General features: G+C 55.9%; 1 protein-coding gene across 11 annotated transcripts in view; it reads right to left on the reverse strand.

The window, feature by feature from the left end:
- DLG3 (discs large MAGUK scaffold protein 3) overlaps nucleotides 1-22,463 on the reverse strand; it is an 85,724-nt gene extending 63,261 nt beyond the window's left edge. For all 11 annotated transcript variants that reach the window (XR_007509372.1, XR_007509373.1, XR_007509374.1 and 8 more), the window contains exons 1-4: nucleotides 22,353-22,463; nucleotides 20,099-20,230; nucleotides 12,783-12,931; nucleotides 11,000-11,155 (exon numbers count right to left, since the gene is read on the reverse strand). Coding sequence is in view for 6 of the 11 variants with exons in the window: in XM_049827362.1 (XP_049683319.1) it covers nucleotides 11,000-11,155; nucleotides 12,783-12,931; nucleotides 20,099-20,230; nucleotides 22,353-22,368 (453 nt within the window). In the remaining 5 variants the exon portion in view is untranslated. The remainder of the gene's footprint in view (nucleotides 1-10,999; nucleotides 11,156-12,782; nucleotides 12,932-20,098; nucleotides 20,231-22,352) is intronic.
- Nucleotides 22,464-23,038: the final 575 nt, after the last annotated feature.

Consider the following 23,038-nt stretch of genomic DNA (forward strand, 5'->3'; position numbering starts at 1 on the left):
GACCTGTTCAGGAAAAACACTTTAATGAGCTGAGTGAAAAATTAAGAGAAGCATTTGATTTCCACACTGCCCCCCCCCCCCCCCCCCCCCCCAGTGGCAGACGGGAGCGTGTCCTCCACAAGGAAGGTCTCTGGTCCTTTCCCTGTTTGGTCACTGGCAGTCCCACAGATGGGCAGCCACGCATGCAATGGGCATCCCCACACGGGAAACACCCTTGCCGCCAGCCCTGGTGTGCCAGCATTGCTGCATACACCGCACCCTGCTTGCCAGCTTGCAAACTCAGGGACAGCTCCATGATCTAAAACCTGCTGCTGCTTCCCCCAGCTCCCTTAGCTGTTAGTGCCTCATCGCCACCTGCAAATGGAGGTGCCTTGAGCCTCAGCTGCTGCAGCTGTGATGGAGCCCTTCCCTACCCACTTGCAGCTCCCCACTTGAAAACCCACATGTCCTGTTTTAGCTGCCCCAAGAGTTGTTTAATTCCTACTCATTTGTAGTGAACTGCATGTGCTGCCTGCTAGCCCCAATTAAAAGGGGGAAAAAAAAAAAAAAAATCCCTGGTTGCTGCTGCCTGCTTGCAATGCTCCCCAACGCTGCGTAGGGCTTGGGACACATTATCAAGCTCAAGAGGAGGCCAGGGGCATCTGCATCCTGCACTTCTCCAGCTTGCTTCAGTGAGTAGCAGCATTTTGGCTACTGTGAGTGGCATTGCCAGAGCCCAAACAGCGTGGACACCTGCATGGGGGTGCCCAGACCTGGGTCTGGCTGGGCAGGCACAGTGCCCAGTGCCTTCAGGCAGCTGTGGGCATCTTGCCCCAGTGATGTGGGCACTGAGCAGGGCTAAAGGAGCTGGGAGCTGACTTCCAGGCAGATGCCTTCATGGATGGAAGCGAGTCAAGGAAACCAAGAGCTCTCTCATCCCCTACCCTCTTCCTACCAGAAGCCTGCCCATCTTATTTAAATTCAGCTTTAGCAGCTGCTCTTTTTACAGGTGCTAATTTCAGTAAAGTGTTAAGAAATCCCTGGAGATGGAGCTATTTACATGGCATGAAGATATCAGGGAGCTAGGTTTTATGTGGTGTTGCTGGCATTTCAGCCCCTGTTGTCGCTTCCTTCCTCTCACATGAAGTCCTGCGGGAAGAGGAAGGCAAGTGTGAGGGACCAGGAGCTGGGGGCTTGTTGCACCTACGGCCTTTCTAGGAGCAGAAGATGGGGCAGGCTGAAGGCAGCCAACTCCTTGCAGAGACAACGGTCACACGATCACTGTCATGCTGCTCCTTGACTTTAGCCCAAGCGGGAGCTGGGTCCTGCTGGGCGAATCGAAGCCACGTGTTAGCTCTGAGCCTGGGTGCAGATGGGGAAGGTGTCTTCTTTGTAATGCTGGGGGAGGAGGTAGGGGACAGTCTTCCATGGGGGAGGTGCTTTTCTTGACCACAACCACCTGCAAAAAGCCACCCAATGTCGAAAGCCCAGGGGAGGCAGCAGGGTCTGCAGCCAACCAGCTGAGAACAGGGGGCAGGGAGCACCAGGAGGTAAATGTGTGTGTGGGATCAGGCCACGGGGAGATGGGCAGCAAAGGGAGGAACCAACTCAACTCAGCTCAGTCTGTCAGTCAGTTCCTTAGCACTACCACAGACCCCCATCCAGCAGGGATTTGCAATTTGCTGTGTCTGGGGCTTGTCAAATGAAACTTGAACAGGCGCTCTACAGAGCTGGCTGCACAGCTAGTGGGCAAACGGGGCCGGCGGTTCCTGTGAGCGTTGGAGGGTTTGCACAGTCATGGGTGAGTGGGAAGGGGCAGGATAACGAACATCTCATGCTGAGACTGTTCCTCCCTGCCACCAGCAGCGATTCACGCCAGGAAATGTGCAGCTGGGATAATAATAACCAGGCATACCAAGGGACCGATAGCTATAGCTCTCAGCGCTCTCGGGGCAGTTGCCAAAGAAATTATTCTCCTCCCCGGCAAAACCATTTTCATTCTATTAATGATCCCTGATACGTTGCCCAGTGCCACTACGCAGTTCCCGTATCCTCACTTGTGGCAGCAACAGCATGGGGGTCTTCAATAAACACCATTGGCTGCTTTCTGCAATTGAAATTACGGCCAACTAAATGTCTTCCATGGCTGTGCTGCTGGGGGAGAGGAGTGATGGAGACCTGTGGCAGGTCCCTGCAGCACAGCCCAGGCTCCCTTCCTGTAAAGGAGAGCCTGGAGGCTCTATTTAATAGCAAACAACTGCAGCAGGCTTTATGGATTTCCTGACAGCCTCACAACGCCCACAGCCACTCTCCCCATCACCCAGCAGAGAGGCTCCTGCCTTGTGTTGGAGCACTTGAAGCATGGGCTGGCCCTGGGCTGCCTTCCCATGGCACCTCCCTGGGCGCAAGGGGGGAGCCTTGCTGCTGTGTGGGCATGGCAATTACAGCACTAACATATCTTGCAGTCCGTGGGTGCCCCGTCCTTGTGTGTCCCTCATTTCCTTTAGAATAAAGCACATTTCTAGCCTGATGGGAGAGAGAAGGTTTGAAAATGTGGCCAGGGCACAACTTCACCACTCCAAGCCAGAGTCAGAGCAAGGTATATTGGAAGTCTCACATTTTAAGAGAATCGGTTGATATTTTTTTGGTCCTGTACCTTGATCTCCTGCCAGTTGGGACTAGTGTGACCCCACCAGTCATCCTGTTTCCCTGCATCTTTCACTAGTCCCAAGCTGTCCCTGGGTGTGCTTACACACTCAGACTTAGCAGCAGCCAAACACACCCCACTTGTGCTGTACAAGGCTGTTGGGGGTCTCGCGGCTGGCCCTGCCTAAGCTGATGTGACCTTGTGGCCACAAAGCCCCATGAGTCAGCTCTCGGGGCCTCCCACCAGGACCCATCCCTGCAGGAACCAGTCCCATCCTCAGAGTGGGTCAAGATGTAGCTCTGAAGTGCTGCAAGAGCTCAGCACTGCTCAGTTGATACCTGGGGCTGCCCTGGGCAGCACAGACCTGCCCAGAGGGACTTTTCCCCACATCCAGGGCCCAGGGATTCCCTTTCCTCTATTATTCCCACCCTGCGTGGGGGATGAGAAGGGGTGCTCTGTGGGCCCATGCTTTCTCTCTTTTGCCTGGCCAGCCCTGCTCCGATCCGCCCCTTCCAGATGGAGCAAAGCCCATTCGGCAGCTCCGGCTGCCCCCAGCCAGCAGCTCGCAGAGGTACTGGTGCCTTGTCCAGGCTGTGCTGCCCCAGAACACGCTTTCCAGCGTGGGAACCTGCCCAGCCTCGGGGAGAAAAATGAATGCTGGTGTCCCTGGGAGCCCCGGGCACCCGCGGTGGACCGGAGATGGTCCCGGCTGGCTCTGTCCCTCCCTGCCGCCACTGCCCTGTCCCCTTTAAGGCAGAAAGCACTGCTCAGAAATTTCTGAATGGCTGGCCCCGCCCCCGGCCCGCCTGCCGGCCGCTCGGCCAATCAGCGCGCGTGTCGCAGGGCCTCAGCCGGCTCACGGGCCTCTCTTAAAGGCGCGCTGTCGACAGCCGCCCGTCTCCTGCACGCCAGGATAAGACTCGACCGTTTCGGAGGCCCCGAAGTGACCTTCAAACCGGGTCCCAGCCGTGGGGTGAGGAGGTGTTCTCGAGGCACAGGCGCAGGCACACCCGTACACATGTGTTCCTCAGAGTGATAACACCAGCGACACAAGCCCTGGGGAGGGATGACGTCAAGGAATGACGTGCCACTTCCCTCACCCTGGCTTCAGGGCTTGGTTTGGACATGGGATGGTCAGGTCCCAGGGACTGGACATCCACAGGGGCCAGAGCACACAGCTGGGTTGAGTTTCACCCCAAAGGAAGCCAGGCCATGAGCTCTGCCACCGAGCCACAGTGTGGTGAGTGCAGGCAGCTGGGAGAGCGGTTTCATCACCACGCTCTTGTTCTTAACCAGAGCAGTAATGCGGGAGTGCTCCCACAGCGGCAGAGCCCCAAAGCTTACAAAATCTCCCTGCAGAACCCCCCGGTGAGATTCAGCTATGCAAAATCTATGACCGCACACAGGGGAAATAGCTGCGCCCTAAGTGCCAAGGGAGCGGGAATGAACAGTGTAGCAACGGGACTGCAACATGCTCGCCAAGCAGTGGGCACAGCTTGCCCCTGGCTTCAGCAACGCACCCAGCTCCAGGCCCAGCCTGGGTCTCCCCCTTGCACCGCAGAGCAGTACCCCTATGCTTGCTCTGCCACAGCTCCTCCCACCCTCTGCTGTAGCCTGGGTTGCAAAATGGTCTGGTCTACAAATACCCCTTAAAAGAGGGGCACAGCCTGGCAGGACATTGCCACGTTTCCTGGATATGTGCAGGTGGGAAGCTGGTTGTGATGCTGGGGAAGCGAGGCCGGCCAGGCATGATGCTCTTCATGCCAGTGCTTTGGGCACAGATGCTACTGTGCATAAGCTGTGCCAGCCCCGAGAGCTATCTAGGCCACAGACCGCAGGAGGCCTTTCCCTGAGCCTCGATACTTGGAAAAGTTTTTAGGTGCAGAGCCAGCAAGGCTCCTGCAAGGTGCTTTGTACCTGCAGGCTGCAGAGCTCCGGTGGGCGCTGCCCTGGAGCAAACCCTGGCTTCCTGCGGCAGGGCATGAGGTTGGCTTGAAATGCTTGCGCTGCTGCAGCCACACGTGGTGTAACCCCCCAGAGCAGGCAGAGCAAAGCAAGAGCAGGCAGCACACAGTAGAGAGCACCTTTCAAAGGGCTCACACTTGGATTCACAAGAGGGAAGATTCCCAAACCCACACTCATCCACTATCCTCCTTCCACTGCAATTTCCCTAGCTCCTACTAGTGCCGAGGATAATGGATCTCTCGCCGTAGCTTGATACTGAGCCTTCTAAAGACTAAAAACCTTCATGAGCAGTTATTGTGGCTGCTCTATTTATAACAGTGCCGGTATTGCCTCTGCCACCAGAATCCTGATTTCCGTCCAGCCCAATGCCATTAAGATGCAGTGACTTCCCCCAGCTCCAGGGCTCCAGATAAAAAGCAGCTGGCCTGCCAGGCTCTGCCTTCAAGCTTGGTTTGTTCCTTTAAAAAAAGGTGAGGAGAGCCTGTTTGTTTTGCAGAAGTGCACCCAGATTTGTCCTCAGCCTCCCGAGATGCTGGGGTAGCTGCGAGGGGGAGCAGAGCATGGATAGGTGGAAGTCAGGGTGCCACATCCTGTGCTGTGGGCATGGAGGTTCCGCACTTTGAGAGCCTGGGTTGGTTTGTGCGATGGGAGATGGGCTCCAACATTTCATTTCAGTTGCAGCAGGAATGTGGTCAGTCACCCAACAAGGCAAAGCAGGAAAGAAGGGACCTTGGGTGCTGCTGTGGGGACCCTGCTCCGAGGTTGCACCAGCTTGTTTTAGAAACTTGGTGAGCAAAGCAGACAGACCCAGCAAGGCCAGTATGGTGGCTCATGATGCTCCTGGCCAAGGCACTGATGGGTCTGGCCCCTGTTCAGTCTCCATCCCACTGAGGTTCCTGTGAATGGTCTCAATTCTTGCTTCCAGAGCTATGCCTGAAACCCATCAATGTGAATCTCAGTGTGTGAGTTGCCCCAGTAGCTGTGCTCCCCTGGGGGTGGGCAGACACGTGCACTAGACAGAGGCAAACAAAGCTAGAGCACGAATCCAGAGGGAGGATGGATGGACTCCAGACTTGTCTGGATGACTCTGGAGCGTGGCCATCTGCGGGAGACTCCCCAAAGCCTCCCCCTCACTGTCCCCTTTCCGCCACTGCACAGGGAGCACTGCACGCACTCACACCATCACGAAATAACTTCAAAACAGTGATGATGATGTGGATGAATGGACAGACCAACGGCCCTATGTCCAGCAAGGCTCTCCTATGCTGCACAGCCAGAAAAGCCTTGGGGTCTGCCAAGGATCTGCCTTTTGCTGCTGATTTTAGACAGAAAGTCCCCAAGTAGAGTAGGAAGAGGTGGCCTTTGGTTTGACAGCCTGGTGGCTCTACTGGCTTCTTCAACCTTTGTTGAAGCTGTACATTGAACTGGGAGAACTGAGGTCTGAGCATCTCCCTGTTTATCTCCACAGCAGGAATAGCAAGAGCCTCTAGTAAAGCTGAGGCCATTCAACCCCAAAATGTCCACTGAAGTGACAGCTTTTACTGACACAGCCTGTGCTGACCTCCCTTTGAGAAGCAGCATCCTTGGGACACAGACAGCCGGCTGCCCAGCCGGGTGTCCGTGCTGCGCAGGGCTGATGTATGGTTCAGTCTGAGCACGTTACTGCAGACAGACACCCTCTTGGCTTCGGCACTTTGGCTTTTGAGTCTGCAATGTCGGAACACAGAACTGCTGGGGAGTGTCTGAATGCAGAGCCCTCAAGCGACCTCCGGGCACAAAGAGGTTCAAAGTGACAGGGGGGCTGCAGCCGGAGCCTCTGGGCTGTGGGTTGCTGCTTTTCTTCTCTGCTTCTCCTAAAATTAAACATGCTCTCAAAGGTGCATGGGGATGCAATGGAGAGGGCATGTCCTTCTGGGAGCTGTTTGCTTCTCTGCTCCCATTGCTTGAGCGTTAGCCACTTCCCAGGATTTTGGGATCGCAGGGTGGATGCTGCCGGGCTCAAGCTGCGATAAAGCAGTGGCCAGTCTGGCCTGCAGCGATGTCTTCAGCTGCCTGCCCAGCCAGCCCACAGAGAGGACACGGGGTAGTGGGGACAGCAGGGCATGTGCAACCAAGCAACCTCACGGTGGCTTTTTGGGAGGGCTGCATTCATTGTCAGACATTCACCCTCATCAGGGACCTACTTAATTTCCCTGATGCTCCTTGCAATAGCGAACAGCTGCTTCGTGCTTCCACTCTCACACACCTTGCAGAGAAAATGAAGAGCGGTGGGGTTGCAGCCAGGGCAGGGGGGAGCTCGCATCAGGCGTTTCTGTAGCTGAAGCATCCACCACATGCCGGTCTCATCCCGACCTGCTGCAAGTGGCCAGAGCCCTGGAGCTGCTCCTGCCAGGCAAAGGGGCAGAGCATGGGAATGCCCTTCTCTTTGGCCAAAGGCAAATCAGGAAAGAGGAAAAAGCACTTGAGAGAAGGATGGGGAAAGCAGACAGCCGGTCGCCACGCTGGCGGCACAGCCTGCCTTTCTCTGCCAAATTCCCCGGGGAGCTCCACGAACCTTTTTGGCACTTGAGCTGTGGGTTATCGGGCAGACGGATGCATCTTCTTCAGCGGCAGGTGCAGCAGGGAGGGCTCCTAACAACCTGCCAGGTCATTTCTGCAGAGCTGGGCTATGTCCTCCCTGGGACGCAGGGAGGGAAGGGGACATTTCTGGCCTCAGCCCAGCAGGACTGAAGCACAGCCTGCACCTGGCACGCTGCGGGCACGCTCAGCGGCGTCCCACACACCCACAGCCTGTGGGAGCGGCAGCACGCCCTGCCAGTAAGGTTTCCTATTCACTGGTGATTTCAAAGGACGCGCAGAATGTCCGTCCTCTGAAGCAGTCTCACACTCTCTCTCCATCACGTTAAGACCTGCTGTATCTCAGTGTCAGCTGTTGGGCTAAGCAAGGACAGAGCTGCGGCGTTGGCGTCAGGCAGTGAAGCCTTGGCAGGCAGGAGGGAGAGAGGGAGGGATGCACGGGCAGGCGACCGTGGGAGGAGAGGCACGGCACCATCGCGATGACAGGGATGAAGTCAGAGAGGCTACAGAGCCGTGCTGGGAGGCAGGGGAGGGTGGCAGAGGAAGAGCAGCGCTTCCTCGCAGGCGCAGACTTTCTGCTCATCAGCGGCATTGTTCATCTTTCATTTATCTTTACAGCTGGCTGCTCTCTGCTCCCTGCACAGAGGATGAGAACATCATTTACTCAGGGAAGCAGCCTTCCTACCAGTCTGTGAGCGCAGGCAAGTGGCACCAGCCACGGGAGCATCCTCGTGGGTCTTCCCATTGCAGATGCACACAAGCCCTGAGCAGCCTTGCTAAGGCCACCACAGGGTTCAGGGAAAGCTTGAAATGGAGGATTCAGCAAATAAACCCCCACAAACCCCAGATCTCAGGCAGGATTTGGCCTCCGAGTGCCTCAATAGGGCATTTCAGCTGGCCGAGTCACTTTGCTCTTGCCCTGTTGAAGGCTGAACATCCACTTTCCCACAGAGGGCTGGTTTCAGCCCACTAAACCTCGCCATCAGGAAGCACATGTTGCTGCTGTATTTACTGGTCCCACTTCCTTTGCAGCAGTCATTTGCACACTGCAGGGCCACTCGAGTGCACACAAGTCCTTGCCAGCAGACAGAAAATTTCCTGTTCCTGGAAGCATTTGTGCGGAGAGACAATTTATTTCTCATGCATCTTCCTGGCTAAAGCAGGTTACGGTGGCTTTTGCTCTACTATCACTGCCAGGGAGAGCTGCAGGCAGGGAAGAGGACAAAGCCAGGACAACAGAAAACTTATTCACATTGATGGATGCAATAAGAGAATTGCACTTACTTCAGGCAGGACAAGCCAGTTCATCGTCTTGCCTTTTACCAGTGGCAGGGTGTCCGCTAGAGCTCTTGTTCCTGGGCTGATAGCACCAGGAGGGCAGCTGCTCTGCCCTGCAGCTGGTGCTGTCCTGCCCTAGCATTAAACATCACCCATTATAAGTGTTTCCCCAGTTCTTCCAAGTGCCATTTGCCATCTCAAGTGTTTTCCTGAAACCCACTTTGGAAATGTCAGTGGCAAAAAGCACGCACCGAAGGTTGGGAAGCAAGAAGTCACTGTGGAGGCGGGCAGGAGCTGGGTCTGTAGGTGTTATCCAGCCCCAATGCAGTCCTGCACACTGGGGATGTTGAGAACCAACACGGGAGGTGATGCTGGGCGGGAGCTGAGGTGTCCTCAGTGCCTTCATGCAGGAGCGAGGGATGCAAAGCAGGGCCTGTGCTGTGGTCCATTGGCACAGCTCACACCCAGGCACAGCCGATCCCATGTCATGGTCTGGATCACTGACATGGGGGAGTGCTGGAAATGCTCCCGCTCTGCCAGGGCAAGGCCTGTGCTCAGCGATGAAGATGACATCCCAGGGAACATGCTCACTGCCGTGTCAGAGGCCCCTGTATCCCAGCATGGGGGCTGCTGCAGAGGAGCAGTGCTTGAGCCTGCGAGTCTCCAGCACTGCTTGGGAAAGCTGCTGGGTCTCCACAGAAAGCTGAGTTTCATGCAGGACTACGGGCATGGCTAAGCCTAACACTGAACACTACCATCCTGATGTTTTTTCACCTCCAGGTCCCTGCTTTGCCTGTGACCAGGCTATGACGTGGCCATCCTCTGGGATGAAAGAGATGAGAGAGCCCTGCCAGAGCACAGACTTCCCAGAGCCCTGTCCTGCCCACCCGGGTCCCCATTGCCCCCTCCCTCTTGGGGCAGTGATACCCTGCTCCAGGCTGGCAGCTGTGGTCCCTGCAGATGTGTGACCCCAAAAGTGCCAGTGCTTGGCAATGAGGACTGGCTCCTGACCCATACAAACACAGGCTAGGAAAGGAGGAGGCTGAAAATAAAAAAAGCTTCAGAAAAGAATGACAGGAATTATTTCAGGGCTGGAACAACCTGCCTCACACTGAGTGAGTGAAGAAGCCAATCTGTTTAGTTTATCTAAGGGAAAGTTAAGAGGGAACTTAGACGCATCTATAAATACCTACATGTTGGGAACATTTCTGATTGCCATGGTCCTTTATGCTAGCAAACAAAGGCAGCAAAATTTCCTGGGGCTGGGAGCTAAAGCGAGAGAAATCCAGGCTCACAGCAAAGTACAGATTTTTAATGGGAAGGATAAATAACCATCAGGCCAGCCAGGCTATGGACACAGCAGATTCCCCGTTGCATGAAGTCTTAAAATCAAAGCTAGGTGGCTGCTGCTAAAGGAGACATTGCAACTCAGCCAGACATTTGGGGCTGGATGCAAGAGCTGCTGCACTCCACAGCCTGGGACAGTTAGGAGGAAAATCCCTTAAGATCTGACTGTTCCTGACTGATCATGCTCTCAGCCCTCCTGGGTTTTGCCCCATGACTCCCCCATCTGCAGTTGTGGTTCCCTCCCACTGGTGAATAGAGACCAGCAGCTGAGCTCATCCTCCTGTCGTGTTCAGAAAACCACCATCCCGCCCTTCCAAAACTGGTAAAGATTTGGTGAATGTTTGAAAATGTAGAGAGTAGCAAGAGGAAAAGGAGAAATTAAACAGTAAGGCAAAAAAATGGGGCATTACCCATTTTATTGCAGTCCAGAATAAGAAGGGAAACATTTAAAAAGGAGAGAAAAGAAGCAGTGCAATTTTCTTATTTAAAATATTTTGGAAGAAGACTTTGACTTAGTAAACAAGCATTATTTCAAACTATACCAAGGAAAACAACATTTTCATATCATTTTAAATCTGCGGTGAGCTCCATCCATCCTGGCCACTTCATCCCTCCCAAAAGTGCATTTTGCCCTTCGCTTGTCCCTAAAACTCCCCTCAAACATGTAGCCCAAACGATGCACTCGCACCAGGAGGAAGCTGAGATTTACGATGCACATCCAAATAAACGGCGTTTCCAAGTAAATAAGACAGCAGAGAAAAGCTCCCGGTAAGCTGAGGAATGGACCTGCCATTTAAGAGCTCAGAAAAAAGAATACGGAAATCTGCAACGTGGGAGTGTGCCAGCTCTGGGGGTGAGGGGGACAGGGCTGGGAGGATTTCCAACTCCATGCAGCCTCTTTATTTCTGCACCATATCCACCTGCCCTCCAAGCCCTGAGGGCTGACACCGGGCCATGGTAAAGGCTAACAAGAGGGAATGATTTTGGTGTTGTCCAGCCCCCGGCACAGGCGACTGCTAGATTTCCTAAGCCAGAGCATCACCAGAATAGCCATGAGGAAACACTGCCAGCCCCGGGGGAGGAAAACACCTCCCCAGCACCGTCCCCGCGGTGCTACGGGCACACGGCACCAGTGCTGTCCCCTCAGTGCCAGCTGCCGTCTGGGCTGGTAGGGTGGGACACGGCGTGGGGCGTACGGAGGCTCACCTGGGGCAGGGCGCTGCGAGAGCCAAGCACCAGGCTGCAGACACTGGCCGGTGCCTCCGTCCTCCGCGCCGTCACCCTCACCAGCCGTGGCGGCGTCCCCGGCGTGCTGTCCCCAGCCCCTGCGGGAAGCCTCCGCTCACTGTCCCGGGACGGATCCTGAAACAAGACAGGGGGTACATGCAGGTAGGGCAGGCCAGCTGCCTCGAGACCCCACCACCACTTCTGGATACGCCAAAATGAGCTTGCCCGCATGCAAGGGGCTCATACTGCCTTTGGTAAGCATCCCATTGCCCATGACAGCCTGCCCCAGCCCAGGCTCCATGGGCAGCAGGGTCACTGCAGGCAACGGTGGAGGCTTGCAGGCAGGGGACTCTGGGGCTGTGCTGCTGCTGGGTGGGGGCAGCTCCCTGTTGCATTTCATGTTTCAAAAGATGTCTCAAACACATTTTTTTGGAGAAAGGAGGAGAGATTTGGGCCTGGGCTGTGTTCGGTGCAGGGAAGCCCTGAGACCGGCTGCTTTGCTCATCCCCTCTGCGCGCGGGGCACTGCAGGGGGAGTAGAAGTGCACCTCATGCCAGCTGCACCAGGCCCACGGCTGCTTCCCCACTTGTTTCCACATTGATTTTTTAAATGGCCTTATTGACTGTCGCATCTACTTGGGGCCCCATGCACTGGCCTGGCCAAAAAGACCAGCAGCTGTTGCCAGCAGACCTCACCGGTGGGTGGATCAAGACTACAGGAGACCCCAAAAAAACCAAAGCAGGATTCCACTGCATATGGTGTAAGACCACTAAAAATTCGTTCATAAACACAGACCGGATCTGCAGGTTTACCTCTAACTAGAGGGACTGTCAATGTCACGGGGTCAAGAAAAAAATGGGACTAAAATGGTTCCTGAGTCAGAGGGACACAGATATTTCCTGCCCTGATTGTGGGCAGTTTTGTCCCCCTTCTTCTTGATGATCAAACTCCTTTAAAGTGTGCCTCCTTAGGAGACATCGTTCAGCTTCATCATCCCTGAGTGCCACTCAAATTTGGTGTCCCCACAGGTATATGATGGGAAGCCAATTCAGCCTGTGAGGCTGAAATACTGTGTTTATCTGATAGGATTATTTCAGTGAAAGGAGGAATCCCTGAATTTTTGCATTTCAGCACAAATGTTTCTGTATCCCCAGTTCAGGGGGATCCCACTGCATCCCTTGGCAGGGCACAAGACAGTGAGAGGGGGACGGGAAGAGGGTCTGCAAAGGTACCAGGCAATTTTATTTACCTTGGTGCCTTTGAGATAATTGAGACCCTACTGCTCAATTCCTCCCTACCTGGTGCTGTATCTTTTAAAAGGCTGTTGAAAATTCAAGAGAATGCAAGTAAGAAAGACAGAAGTTATCTGAGAGCTGGGAAAAAATCCTGAAAAGGGAAACTTGAAAGACTCAACCTACTTCACTTATCAAAAGCAGCCTGCGAGGAGGCTAGATCATCAGAGAGCTGAAACGCCTCCGTGGGAGACAGCGTCAGACGGGAGCAACTAATCCAGCTGCAACAGCAGAGCAGGAGCCAGAGTGGAGCTGAAGCTATTTGCATTAGGAGTAATTCAATTAACACTTGTGAACCAGAGAAGTTGCCTCATTAATGAGATGTGCCATGACAGGGGAGGTGTGGAAACATGCTGGGTGTGAGCTGGCTGGGCTGCAGTGGTCAGCAGCCTCCCATGCCGCCTGCCTCCCCCTCAGTGCAGGAGCGTGCAAGGTCTGGCCCCACAGCATCGTGCCGGAGCGACTCTTACCTCAGGAAGGTTTAGGGGCTCTCCGGGTGTGACTGCAGAGCTGGGCTCGCTGGCCCCATGCTGCTGCCTGGCTGTGCTGCAACATGTGTTCAGGCTGGGAGGCTGCAGGGGTGCAGAGCGCAGCGTGAAATCGTAGAATTCATGGATATCTGCAAAACAGCACGAGAAACATCCACAGGACCGGGGAGGCAGCCTGGTGCCAGCATCCTGCATGGGCGCAGCACATGTGCCCACCCATGCTGCCCCCAGAGCATCATAAGTCTGAGCCCTCTGTGAGAGGCTGGCAGCTGGGTGATGAGCTGGGACAGGGCTCTGCTGGCTCCCCACCCTTGCTGCGCTGCCCATGATGACCCTCTGCAAGACAAGAGCTATAGTGGGGTGCCTGGCTCAGTGTGCAGTGCCCCATGGCTCAGGAAGGCATGGGTATTTCCACGGAGCAATGACCACATGCTCCATGGGGACTAAGAGCAAACTGTGTTCAGCAGTGTCAATCTGAAACTCACCCCTTCCTGCTCTCCTCCAGGCTGTGCCAGCCCCATGTGTGGTCCCATGTCCCTTCTGCTCCGAGAAGCCTCCTGCGCCAGGCAGCCCCTGCCTACCTGCCTGCCCTGACGCTGCCAGGCTTTTCCCTCCCCATCACTGGTCGCCAGTGCCCCTGGCCTGTGGAGGGGCTCCCTCCCCATGGGGACAGGCAGGGAGAGCACAGGGCACTAGGAGAGCAGGCTCACGGTGTACAAGCTCTAAAGCTGATGACTACAGCTGTGTCCAGCTCCTTCCCCAATAAATTCCCTCTTCCCACCTGGCATGATACTACCTGTGCCTTGCCACAAGCAGATCCCGGGTATCCTCACTCTGGGCTCCAAGGACCTGAGTCTGCTGCTGTACATCATAGTGGCTCCAGAGAGAGGCATGAGAATGGGGTGTCCCAGCCCTCGCCGCTCCAGAGACAGTTACGGGCTGACAGCAGGACCTAATGCCAGCTGCTGCCCGGGTGTAGCTCCAGAGGGGCTGTGGGAGCCCAGACCCTCTCCTACCCCTACCAGGAGCATTTTACCCTCTCCCAGTCACAGATGGAGGATTGCAGGGAGCAGCAGGGCTGTAGTGGGCTTCGCTCCTCCCTAAGGAAGCCCTCACTGCTGCACACTCAGGTACCTGCTGGCCCCCAGCTCAACTCCAGAGCCAGGTCAGACATGGACCTCCAGATCCATTGCCTCCATAGGAGCAACAAAAGCCAATATACCCGTTGCAGAAGTTTTTACTTTCAGAAAGTGAACTACGTCGAAAGTGGGAAACATTTTTACGAAGAAACTGAAAGGGGTAACAAAGAGGGTAAAACATTTGTGGGAGGCACTGAGCCTATTTAGAGAGACCCCACTGGGATATCAGAGCAAATGCACAGTGCCTGGTTGGAGGATACTGTAAAGGCAAAAGGGAGGAAAGCAAGGCTGGACTGCAGGAAAAGGGAAGCTATTAAAAGTGAGAAGACATTCATCTAAACAGCTGAAGCTGTGTGCAAATGAGAAAACCAGAAAGGATGGTAAATACTGCCAGGTTAAAGGTAAAGCTCCAAAAGGTCAGCCAAAAAAGTTTTGTAAACGCCTTGCAAAATGCATAAAAAAAAGTAATAAATCCCTTCAAGCACCTGGGAAACAGGAAGCCTGGTGGAGTCAGCAGGGCCAAAAAGTCACAGCAGCATAAACAAACACTTGGAGTGGGGAAAGATACAGTGGGAACCTGAGTTCATTTTCTGTACCTGTGTCTGCTGCGGAGGAGGCTGGAGGGCCCCTCTTCTGTGACCAACCCCAAGGGCAAGCGGTGGGTCTCAGCTCGAGGGGGCTGTGGCCATTCCCCTGGCACTCCCTAGGAGCTCAGGGATGAAGTGGCTGCGCCAGCCCTTCAGTGTGCGATTTCTCACCTGAAACTGTGCCACACTGAGACATCACAGGGTATTAAATGCCCACTTTATTAAGATTTCCAGAGGAAACCTGGTGAGTACTGGACAGTGTAAGCAGGGACATTCTGAGTATTGCCTGAGGCTCTTTCCCAGGGAGGCTTTCACAAAGCAGGATTGCACCCCTAGACGCAAGTCCCCATTCTCTCCCTGTGCTTAACCATATGCCCATGCACCACAGCGGCACATCCATGTTGCACATGGAACAGGGAGCAGCATTGATCCCCATCATCCAGCTCCTAGGGGCTGCCTGGTGACCAACCAGCCGCAGGGAAAAAGCTGCTATAAATCTCGGCTGCGAGCAGAACGGCTTTGTGCCCACAAGGAGCACAGCCAGGCCATGTGGCTGCCGGGGAGCACCGTCCCACTCCCCAGTGTCGATGCCGCCTTTGGAGCTACTGCTTCACGCTGCATTGTTGCCAGGGTCTGTTCTGTGCCCTGGGAGAAATGGGGCAGCCAGCAACGATGGGAAGAGTGGGAGTCCCCAGATCCACCCACGGCACCTGGGGCATCCGCTCCACAGTGCCCCAGGTGCCGAGCGCACTGCTGGCAGCCCCCAAAGCTCTCCCAAATCAGACATGAGGTCACGGCAAGCCGTCATTGCACAGCCAGACAAACGGGACTTTGTTTTTGTGCAAAAACATCTCTCCCTCTGGTTATAAAAATAATCATTGCGTAACAGGATAGCAGGAGCTCCTGGCTGCATGGATTACACTTGGAACACACAAAACTTTGCAAAAATGAAAACAGGATTTGAACAGCCCTGTCATGGGGATGCACCACTGCCAGCGTCCCTGTTTGTCACCCATCTGCTGCAGGAACACAGCCTTGAGCAGCCAAGCTGGCAAGGCGCCTGCAGAGTGGGAAGCTTGACCTCCAAAGCAGCCGCTCTCCACCTCTGAAAGCCTCAGCCCATTTTAGATGCTTGCCAGGAGAGGGAATCACTGTTGGCACCATGCTCAGAGGAGTTTCAGGACTGTGGGATGTGGTTCAGGCAGTGAAGGGTGTGGCCATGACATTTTAGGAGACATGCATGTGGCATTAAAGGTAATTTAAATATATGCTCATTTCCTTCATTTCTTATGGGCATCACGAGTGGCACACAAGTCTGCCTCACCTGCACACTTTAAGAGCAGCACTACCCGAAAAGCCTCTGTAAGAAGACATTGTGGTAGCAAAAGATGATGCTGCATGTTCTGTCTTACAACCCAATTTCTGCTTGATGACAGTGTAAATCCACTCCGGATCTAATAAGGAAGAGTAACTCAAGATTTACAGAGATTAGAACTTGTCTATCAATTTTCTCCTGGGATCAATATGTCAAATAAATGTCATTAAATATTTCTATAGCACTAGCACCTGAGGGCTAACGCAGCACCCTTGTGCCAGCCAGCGCACTTCCAGAAAATGACATTTCTTCCCCAATGCATGCACCATCATCAGCTGCATCACCACAGATTTACCCCAAGCCTCGCACCAGCCTCCCAGCCATGGAGCTGTAGGGAGGATTCACACCTATGAAAACCACAGCAGATCTTTCAAGCAAGCTATGAATTTCCATCCTTGGCTATAGGCTAATTTGCAAGAGGAGGAGTCCTCAGGGCTGAGAATCCTACAGATTCCTCTAGTTTCCCACCCTGGCTCCTGCAGCCACCTGGTGGAGCCACAACCGCCATCCCCAGCAGTGCTGCTGGAGAGCTGAGGTCCTGGCTGGAGTTTTGCATCCAGGGAAGTACCAAAGGTCGGCAACAGCCTGCCTCTCCTCACGCCCCCGCAGCAGCAGGGCTCTCAGGGAGGAACCTTTTTTGGGGTAAGAGGAGCTGTAAGGGAGGGTTGGGGGCCCAAGCAACCGATAGGACCTCATTGGGGTCTGCATCAGCCACCGCTCAGGCACAGGAGAGGAGCCAAGCCCCAAAGGGCTTTTGGGAGGAGCGCTGCCCTTTGGGCTGCTGGCGGCCAGGGTGGCTGAGCGCACACAAACCCTGACTATCCACCCAGCTTCACCCACTGCAAAGGGCACAACGGGCCCTTTCAGCCCTGGTTCCGGGAAGGAAAGGTCAGGGAGCCGCTTCTGCGTGTGAGCCCCTTCCTCCCCGGCGACACGAGATGAGGCCAAACATCTCCCCAGGGGGCTCCGGGGAGCAGAGGGAAAGCAGGGCCATGATCACCCCAGCCCAGCCACAGCGTCCCTGAGCGCAGGCTCCTCGAGCGCCCTTTCGCGGGGCTGTTTCCCTGCAAATCACGCGCTTGGCTCCATGGCCTCAGACGCAGGGAGAGAGGGGCCAGGAGGAGGGAGCCAGCACAGCCTGTTTTCCCTCTGCGAAGCCAAGGAATTTCTTTTGTGCGGAGCAGGGGTTGGCGCATTCCAGCGCAGAGCAGCTCCCGCATCACTGCGCTGCGCTGAGCCAGCTGTTGTGGCACCCACTGGGGCAGGAACCGTCCTGGCAGAGTCAGCATGCCCCAGGGCATGGGCAGCTCCTGGGAGAGGGAGTTGAGTCTGGCACGGCGGTCACAAGGATTTAAGGGGCTGGGCTGTGCTCAGAGGAGTCTGGCAGAAAACGGTGCACGTGCAGAGCAACACTGGGCATGTTCACAGAGACAGATACATCCAGCCCTGGACACCACACAGGCTTTACCTGAACATCCCACAGATCATACCCTGGAGCTGGGAAAACTGAGGCTTCTGGGGTCCACAAAACAGCTTATTCTTAAAAAAAAGAGGCAGATGGGAAGCCATATCCCTGGCATTTTTCATGTGGACCAGCTTGGAAAACTCCATGATGTTTGGCACTTCTGGTATCTCTACTATGGCATTTATGCATTCTGGTGTTCAAACTCAAGCCGGCCAATGCCTTAAGAGAGCATTACCTGTAGGAGCATGCGATCTGAGGACAGGGATGTTCCATGCTCATGCATTTGTGTTCCCCAGGGGTTGAAAAAAAAGCAGGCCCATGGTGCTGAAAGGCTGCAAGAGGAGGCAACTCTGAAGGCTGAGACCCCTCTGGAGCCAGAAGGATCCGGCATGGCATGGGGCAGTGAGGTGGGAGCCTCTGCATGGGGAGGTGTACCCGCTGCTCTCCTACAAATCCTCTTCCCTCACATAAACTCTGAACCGACTCTGTGACTCCAAACAAACTTCAGACAGAGACACAGCAGCCCACTGGGAAAAGGCGGGGGGGGAGGGTGAAAAGCAAATAAAATAGAAATGCTCCACCACCCTCCCAGAGCTGACACCGTCATCCAGCAGGTCTGGACTATGGGCACCAAGTGACCCTAGTGCATGCCAGCTGTGTGCAGGCACAGCGAGCACACAGCCAGACACAGCATCACACGTGTCCATGCAGGGATGGAGGAATTCACAAACCCACATTCCAGGGGGGCGGAAGTAATTAATGCAAATTCCTAGTTAGGTAAACACATCTACAGAAAGCTCGCTCTGGCACGGGGAACTAATATCCTGTTAAACCACTTGAAAAGGTCACCAGCAATCAAGTGACACTCCCTTGTGCCAGTGTTGACAGGACACCAAGACAGACGGCTTAGAGCAGGGAGCTGGGAAGTCTGTGCAGCGTCCATGCGCCAGCGTGCAAATTGCAGCCAGCTCGGTGTGCATGCAGATGTGCTCTCTCTAGCCATACTCTCTCCGGAACACTTTTGCACTACCCTGGGCTTTGGGAAAGCTGCTTCACTGCCTTCACACAGCCCCAGGGAGGGCTGCGGGAGCACACAAAAGCAGCCAGAGGTATTGGGCTTGTGTCAGGTTTGCCAAGGCAATCACAGCCCTGCTGGGCACCACCACCTCCAGCGTGGGGCTAACTGTGAGCTGGGGACCATTTTTGAGAGCAGGTTGTATAAATGAAGAGGCAAGAAAGGAGATGCATGCTGGTTCCTTCGGCATGGGGGTCCACTCCCCCCAGAAGCCCTCCCTTGCCATGTGTCTCTGCTGCCAATGGCGCACACGTCCCAGTGCAGGCCCTGCACAAGGACACAGGCTGAAAGCCTCCAGGTGATGCTCCAACAGCAAGAACAAGGAAAGGAGAGAATATCTATCTCAGAACACACTGCTTATCGCATGGCTGTATTTCGTTTTCAAAGGATAACCTGAAGCACAGAGTTGCGGCTGGCAACTTGGGGCCCCGTGGGCACAGAAATGGGTCTCTGGCTGCAGAGGTGCGAAGAAAAGATGAAAGCTGCCAAAAGAGGAGAGCAACGGTGAGGGAGAGTGCCAGGGCTGAGATAGCCTTGGGTCAAAACTGAGAATGAGGCACAGACCATGCATGGAGCTCTGCATCCCGGGGCCCTGGTCCTCCTCTGGGATGCAGAGCTTCTGGGGTGCTTTCCCTCCCTTCCCAGCAGGGAAACTTGGCTTCTCTCCCAGGACACCCGGGAACAAAAACTGCCAAGGCTGCGCATGCTTCCCCAAGCCCCACAGCGAGTGGGACTTAAGGAGAGGAGCTGAGAGGGAGCTCCTGCCCCTCTCGGCACACTGCAGCTTCTGCAAATGGTTCTCTGGGATTACCTTCAAAATTAGTGCCCTAAGTGAACCTGCACAGCCAGGATCTGCTCTGCTCTGGCAGCAAACGGAGCTGAGCAACTTCAGAGTCCAAAACATCAAATTTTGTTTTTCTAAAAAAAATACTTTGCAAAGAAAGTGCATTTTCAAATGACCTTGTTCAGTGAGATAGCTGCGCATCTTGCACGGAGAAGCTGTGTAGTCCGGCAAGACTCCAGTTCTGTTTGCCTAAATCCACATACAGAACTTTACATTGTGCTCAAAATGGCCTTTTCTGGTGCCCAGCTCCAAGATGTGCCCCGCTGTCAAGTCCGTTTCTTGTGTGAAATGGAGCTGCTTGCACAGTGTGTTACTTGCAAGTGCTTGTGGATCTAAGCATAAGAAAGGCCAGGATACCCCAAAAGGAGCTGGGTATGCGTGGATTCTCTCTCAAAGATAGAAAAATTTAGTTTCCCTTCAGGTCGGCAGAAGGAATAGAAAATAGCAGGTTGTGATGAAGCTGAGGGGCTCAGGAAAGAGTGAGGCCCTGTGGTGGGGTGTCCTTGGTACAGCAGCAGAGCTGGAAACCGGCGGTGACTGCAGACACACCACGCCTGCACTGTGCAGAGGGCGCTCACAGCATTGCAGCACCCTTTAGTGGGTGCTGGATAGCTCTGGCATAGCCTGATGAAGAAGGCTTTATCCCTTGTTCACAATCACCCAACTGAGGAATCCTGTTCACGTCGCCAACACCCAGCAACTGCAGGCCCAACCCCCAGTATCTCCTGCCCAAGCCCTGCTCTCCTGCAGGATTAGGCCCCCAGGAGAGCCCGCTGACCACAAAGCCCCAAGGACCACAAGGCAGGGGCTTACCCAGCAGAGCCTGGAAGAGTTCACTTTGGAAGATGTGCGAGACTTTTCCAATGGAGGCTTTTAGCTCCTGCTCCTCCGGGGACCGCAGGGTGCTTTGATATCTGGTCAGAATTTCCACTGCCCGTTCAGTGTCTGCAGAGATGACACAGGAGTAACAAGGCATTAACACTGAAGGATGGACAGACATTGTCAGGGAAGGTGTGAGTGCAGCCTTGGAGTGGTGCAAAGGGTTCACCTGGATAATGCCTCAAGCTGCCTTCCAGCTCTGTTTTTTTTAAGAGTCAGACAGCCACAAAAGCAGCCTCCTTACACTAACCCTGCTGTGAGGTGCAGAGGGCCCATGGCAGAGATCCAGGCAGGGGCTGGAGGAGGGGTGGTTCTGCCTGCTGGCCCTCCTGAAGTGTGAAAATCAGGGGCTAAACCCAGGCTGACTCAGCTCTGAACCCCATGGCACTGGGCAGCCTGAGCACCTCTGCCAACTCCCAGGCAGAGAAGCCATTCAGGAGCTGGACACGTCCTGGTTGCACAGGGCTACGAGTACTACTGCAGGAGTTGCAGTCTCCTACGCGTGGCCAGATGGCTGCAGCAAAGCTGAGCGTAGCCTCACTCACGTAATGCAAGATATTGCAAACCGCAGCTATACGTATAGCAAAACTTGGGTTTCTGCAGGGTGAAGTATAAGAATTGCTTCACGCAACAAGCAGCCTTGGGTCAGCAGGCAACACAGTGGGAAAGGAACAGGATGTCGTGGGTTCAGGGAAGAAGGGGTGCTAAAGACTGCCAGGAAGCAATGCTTTGGTTAAAGACTGGGCTTACCACAGCTGTGAGACAACCTTGGACCTAAAAGAGTGTAGCTGTGATCTCTCTGTGCCAGGACACCTCCATGCTTCTCTGGGCAGATGTCCAGAGCTGCCTGTCCAGCTCCAGCCCCAGAAGGGACCCATCCCTCAGGCGGGTAGGGAGCTCCCATGGACCTTAAGCCCGTCCCAGCGCTATCAGTGAATATTTCCCTTTGTCACCCAGGCAGCCCACAGACAAAGAGTGTCTGTGTGAGGAGGCGGGGGAGCTGTCCCGCCACTGCTGGGGACTCGTCTTTTAACCCAGGAACTCATGCAGAAAGGATGACCCTGCTCATCCCAGGGCCCTCGGCAGGGAATTCAGGTCATGGAACAAGGAGGCCTGTGTCTGCTAGGGTGCATGCCACCTGCTGTACCCGCTCGCCCAGCCGGCTCCCCTCCTGGCTCCTCCTCGGCTGAAAAATGAAGGGGGGTCCTGCCTGTGTCACTGGTCCACACCGACTCATCATGGGAGCAGAACAGAGAAAGGAGCCTGGGGAGGCATGAATACCTCCTGCTCAGAGCTGGGCTCCCTGCTGGCTCCAGGAAAAGCAGAGGATTCCCCAAGCTCCAGACTTATTTGGCTTCACGGTCATCCCAGCCCTGTGTTATCACTAAGGGCTTCCTTTTCTGCAGAATCAGACAGTGGCTTCAGACACTGCCCAGCATCCTGCGAGCGGGGTTGAGTCATCTCTGCCTGGTCATTCCTGACCTTAACAGCAGAAGCTAAAGGAAGCAGGTGGAGAACAGGGACCACCGCACCATGACACAAATAACTGTAAACCTGGTGCTAACATCCCACCCCAGTCCAGGCTGCACAGAAAGAGCGGCATGTGCCCTACGCTGACCCCTGTGCTCCTGGCCACCAGCACTGGGTGACAGCCAGCTGCAGCAGGGGAGCGCTGGCCCTGGACCACCAACCCCAGGGCCAACCTGTGCCCCCAGCACAGGGGAGAGACCAGAGGACCCTACCTGCAGCACCGAAGAGCACATGGTGTCCGGGGCCAATCTCGCCCTGCCTCAAGGTGCAAATCCCACTTACAGGAGATCCTTCCTCGCAGAGCCCACACCCCCACACCTGCCCTCCCCACGGCACCCAAGGGTGCTGCAAACAACAGCGTCCTACGGCCACCCGTTCGTTCCAAGCCACGGTGGCACGAGGACGTGTCCCACAGCCCGGGGAGGGCACGAAGCCAGGGCACCCCGTCCTCCCGTCTCAGCCCCGCGGGTGCGCCGGGCAGGGCCGCCCGGCCCATGGCGGGGAGAGCGGGAGGGAGGGCGCGAGCAGCCCGGCAGGAGCGCGGGGCACCGGGCGCCAATCCCGGTGCCGGTACCGGCAGGGCAGACACTTGTTGAGCGCGGTGGGCCGCGGTGCCCGGCGCCGCGGGCAGGGCAGGGCATGGCAGGGCGCTCCTTACCTTCCCGGCGGATCATCGCTCCGCCGTGGCCGGCGGCCGCTCCGGTCGGTGCCAGCCCGCGAGCGGCCGAGCCGCCGCCCGCCCCGCCCCGCGGGAACCGGCCGAGGAGCCGCCCCCGCCCGCCTCCCGCCGGCGCCGCCTCCGGGAGCGCCTCGGCACCCGGAGCGCGCCCGCGGCCGGGCGCACCCCGCGGCTCTACCCCGGGGCGCGGCTGCTCGGAGCCCGCCGGGGCTGCTCGGCGTGCGCACCCCGCCCCGGGAACCCCGGCGGGCACGCCCGGCGCGGCCCCCCCTCCCTCCCCGCTGCGGAGGGCCCGGCCCGGAGGAGCCGCTCGGCCCCCGGCACCGCTTCCCCGCGCTGCCACTAGATGGCACGGGCGCGCCGCGGATCGCCGCCTGCCCCGGGCCGGTACCGGCTGCGCTGCGCCCGCCCGGGGCCGGCAGCGGTCCAGACAGCGGGGACCCTGCGGGTAAAGGGAGGGGGTGCAGGGGAGCGGGAGAGGGGAAGGAAGCGCTTAGGCCCAAGTCACCCCTTCGGGGTCTGTCTACCGCTCCGCTGATTTATTGACATAAATAGGTAGGAACACGTAAAACCGACCCGACCCCCCTGTCCGAGTTCGAGGCCCTGCTGCAAAGTGACCGACGCCTCGTCCCACCGCTCCCCGCCCCCGCCCACCTCCGCAGCCT

Source organism: Accipiter gentilis, chromosome 24 (genome assembly GCF_929443795.1).
Source record: "Accipiter gentilis chromosome 24, bAccGen1.1, whole genome shotgun sequence".
In the NCBI taxonomy this organism is placed as follows: Eukaryota; Metazoa; Chordata; class Aves; order Accipitriformes; family Accipitridae; genus Astur; species Astur gentilis.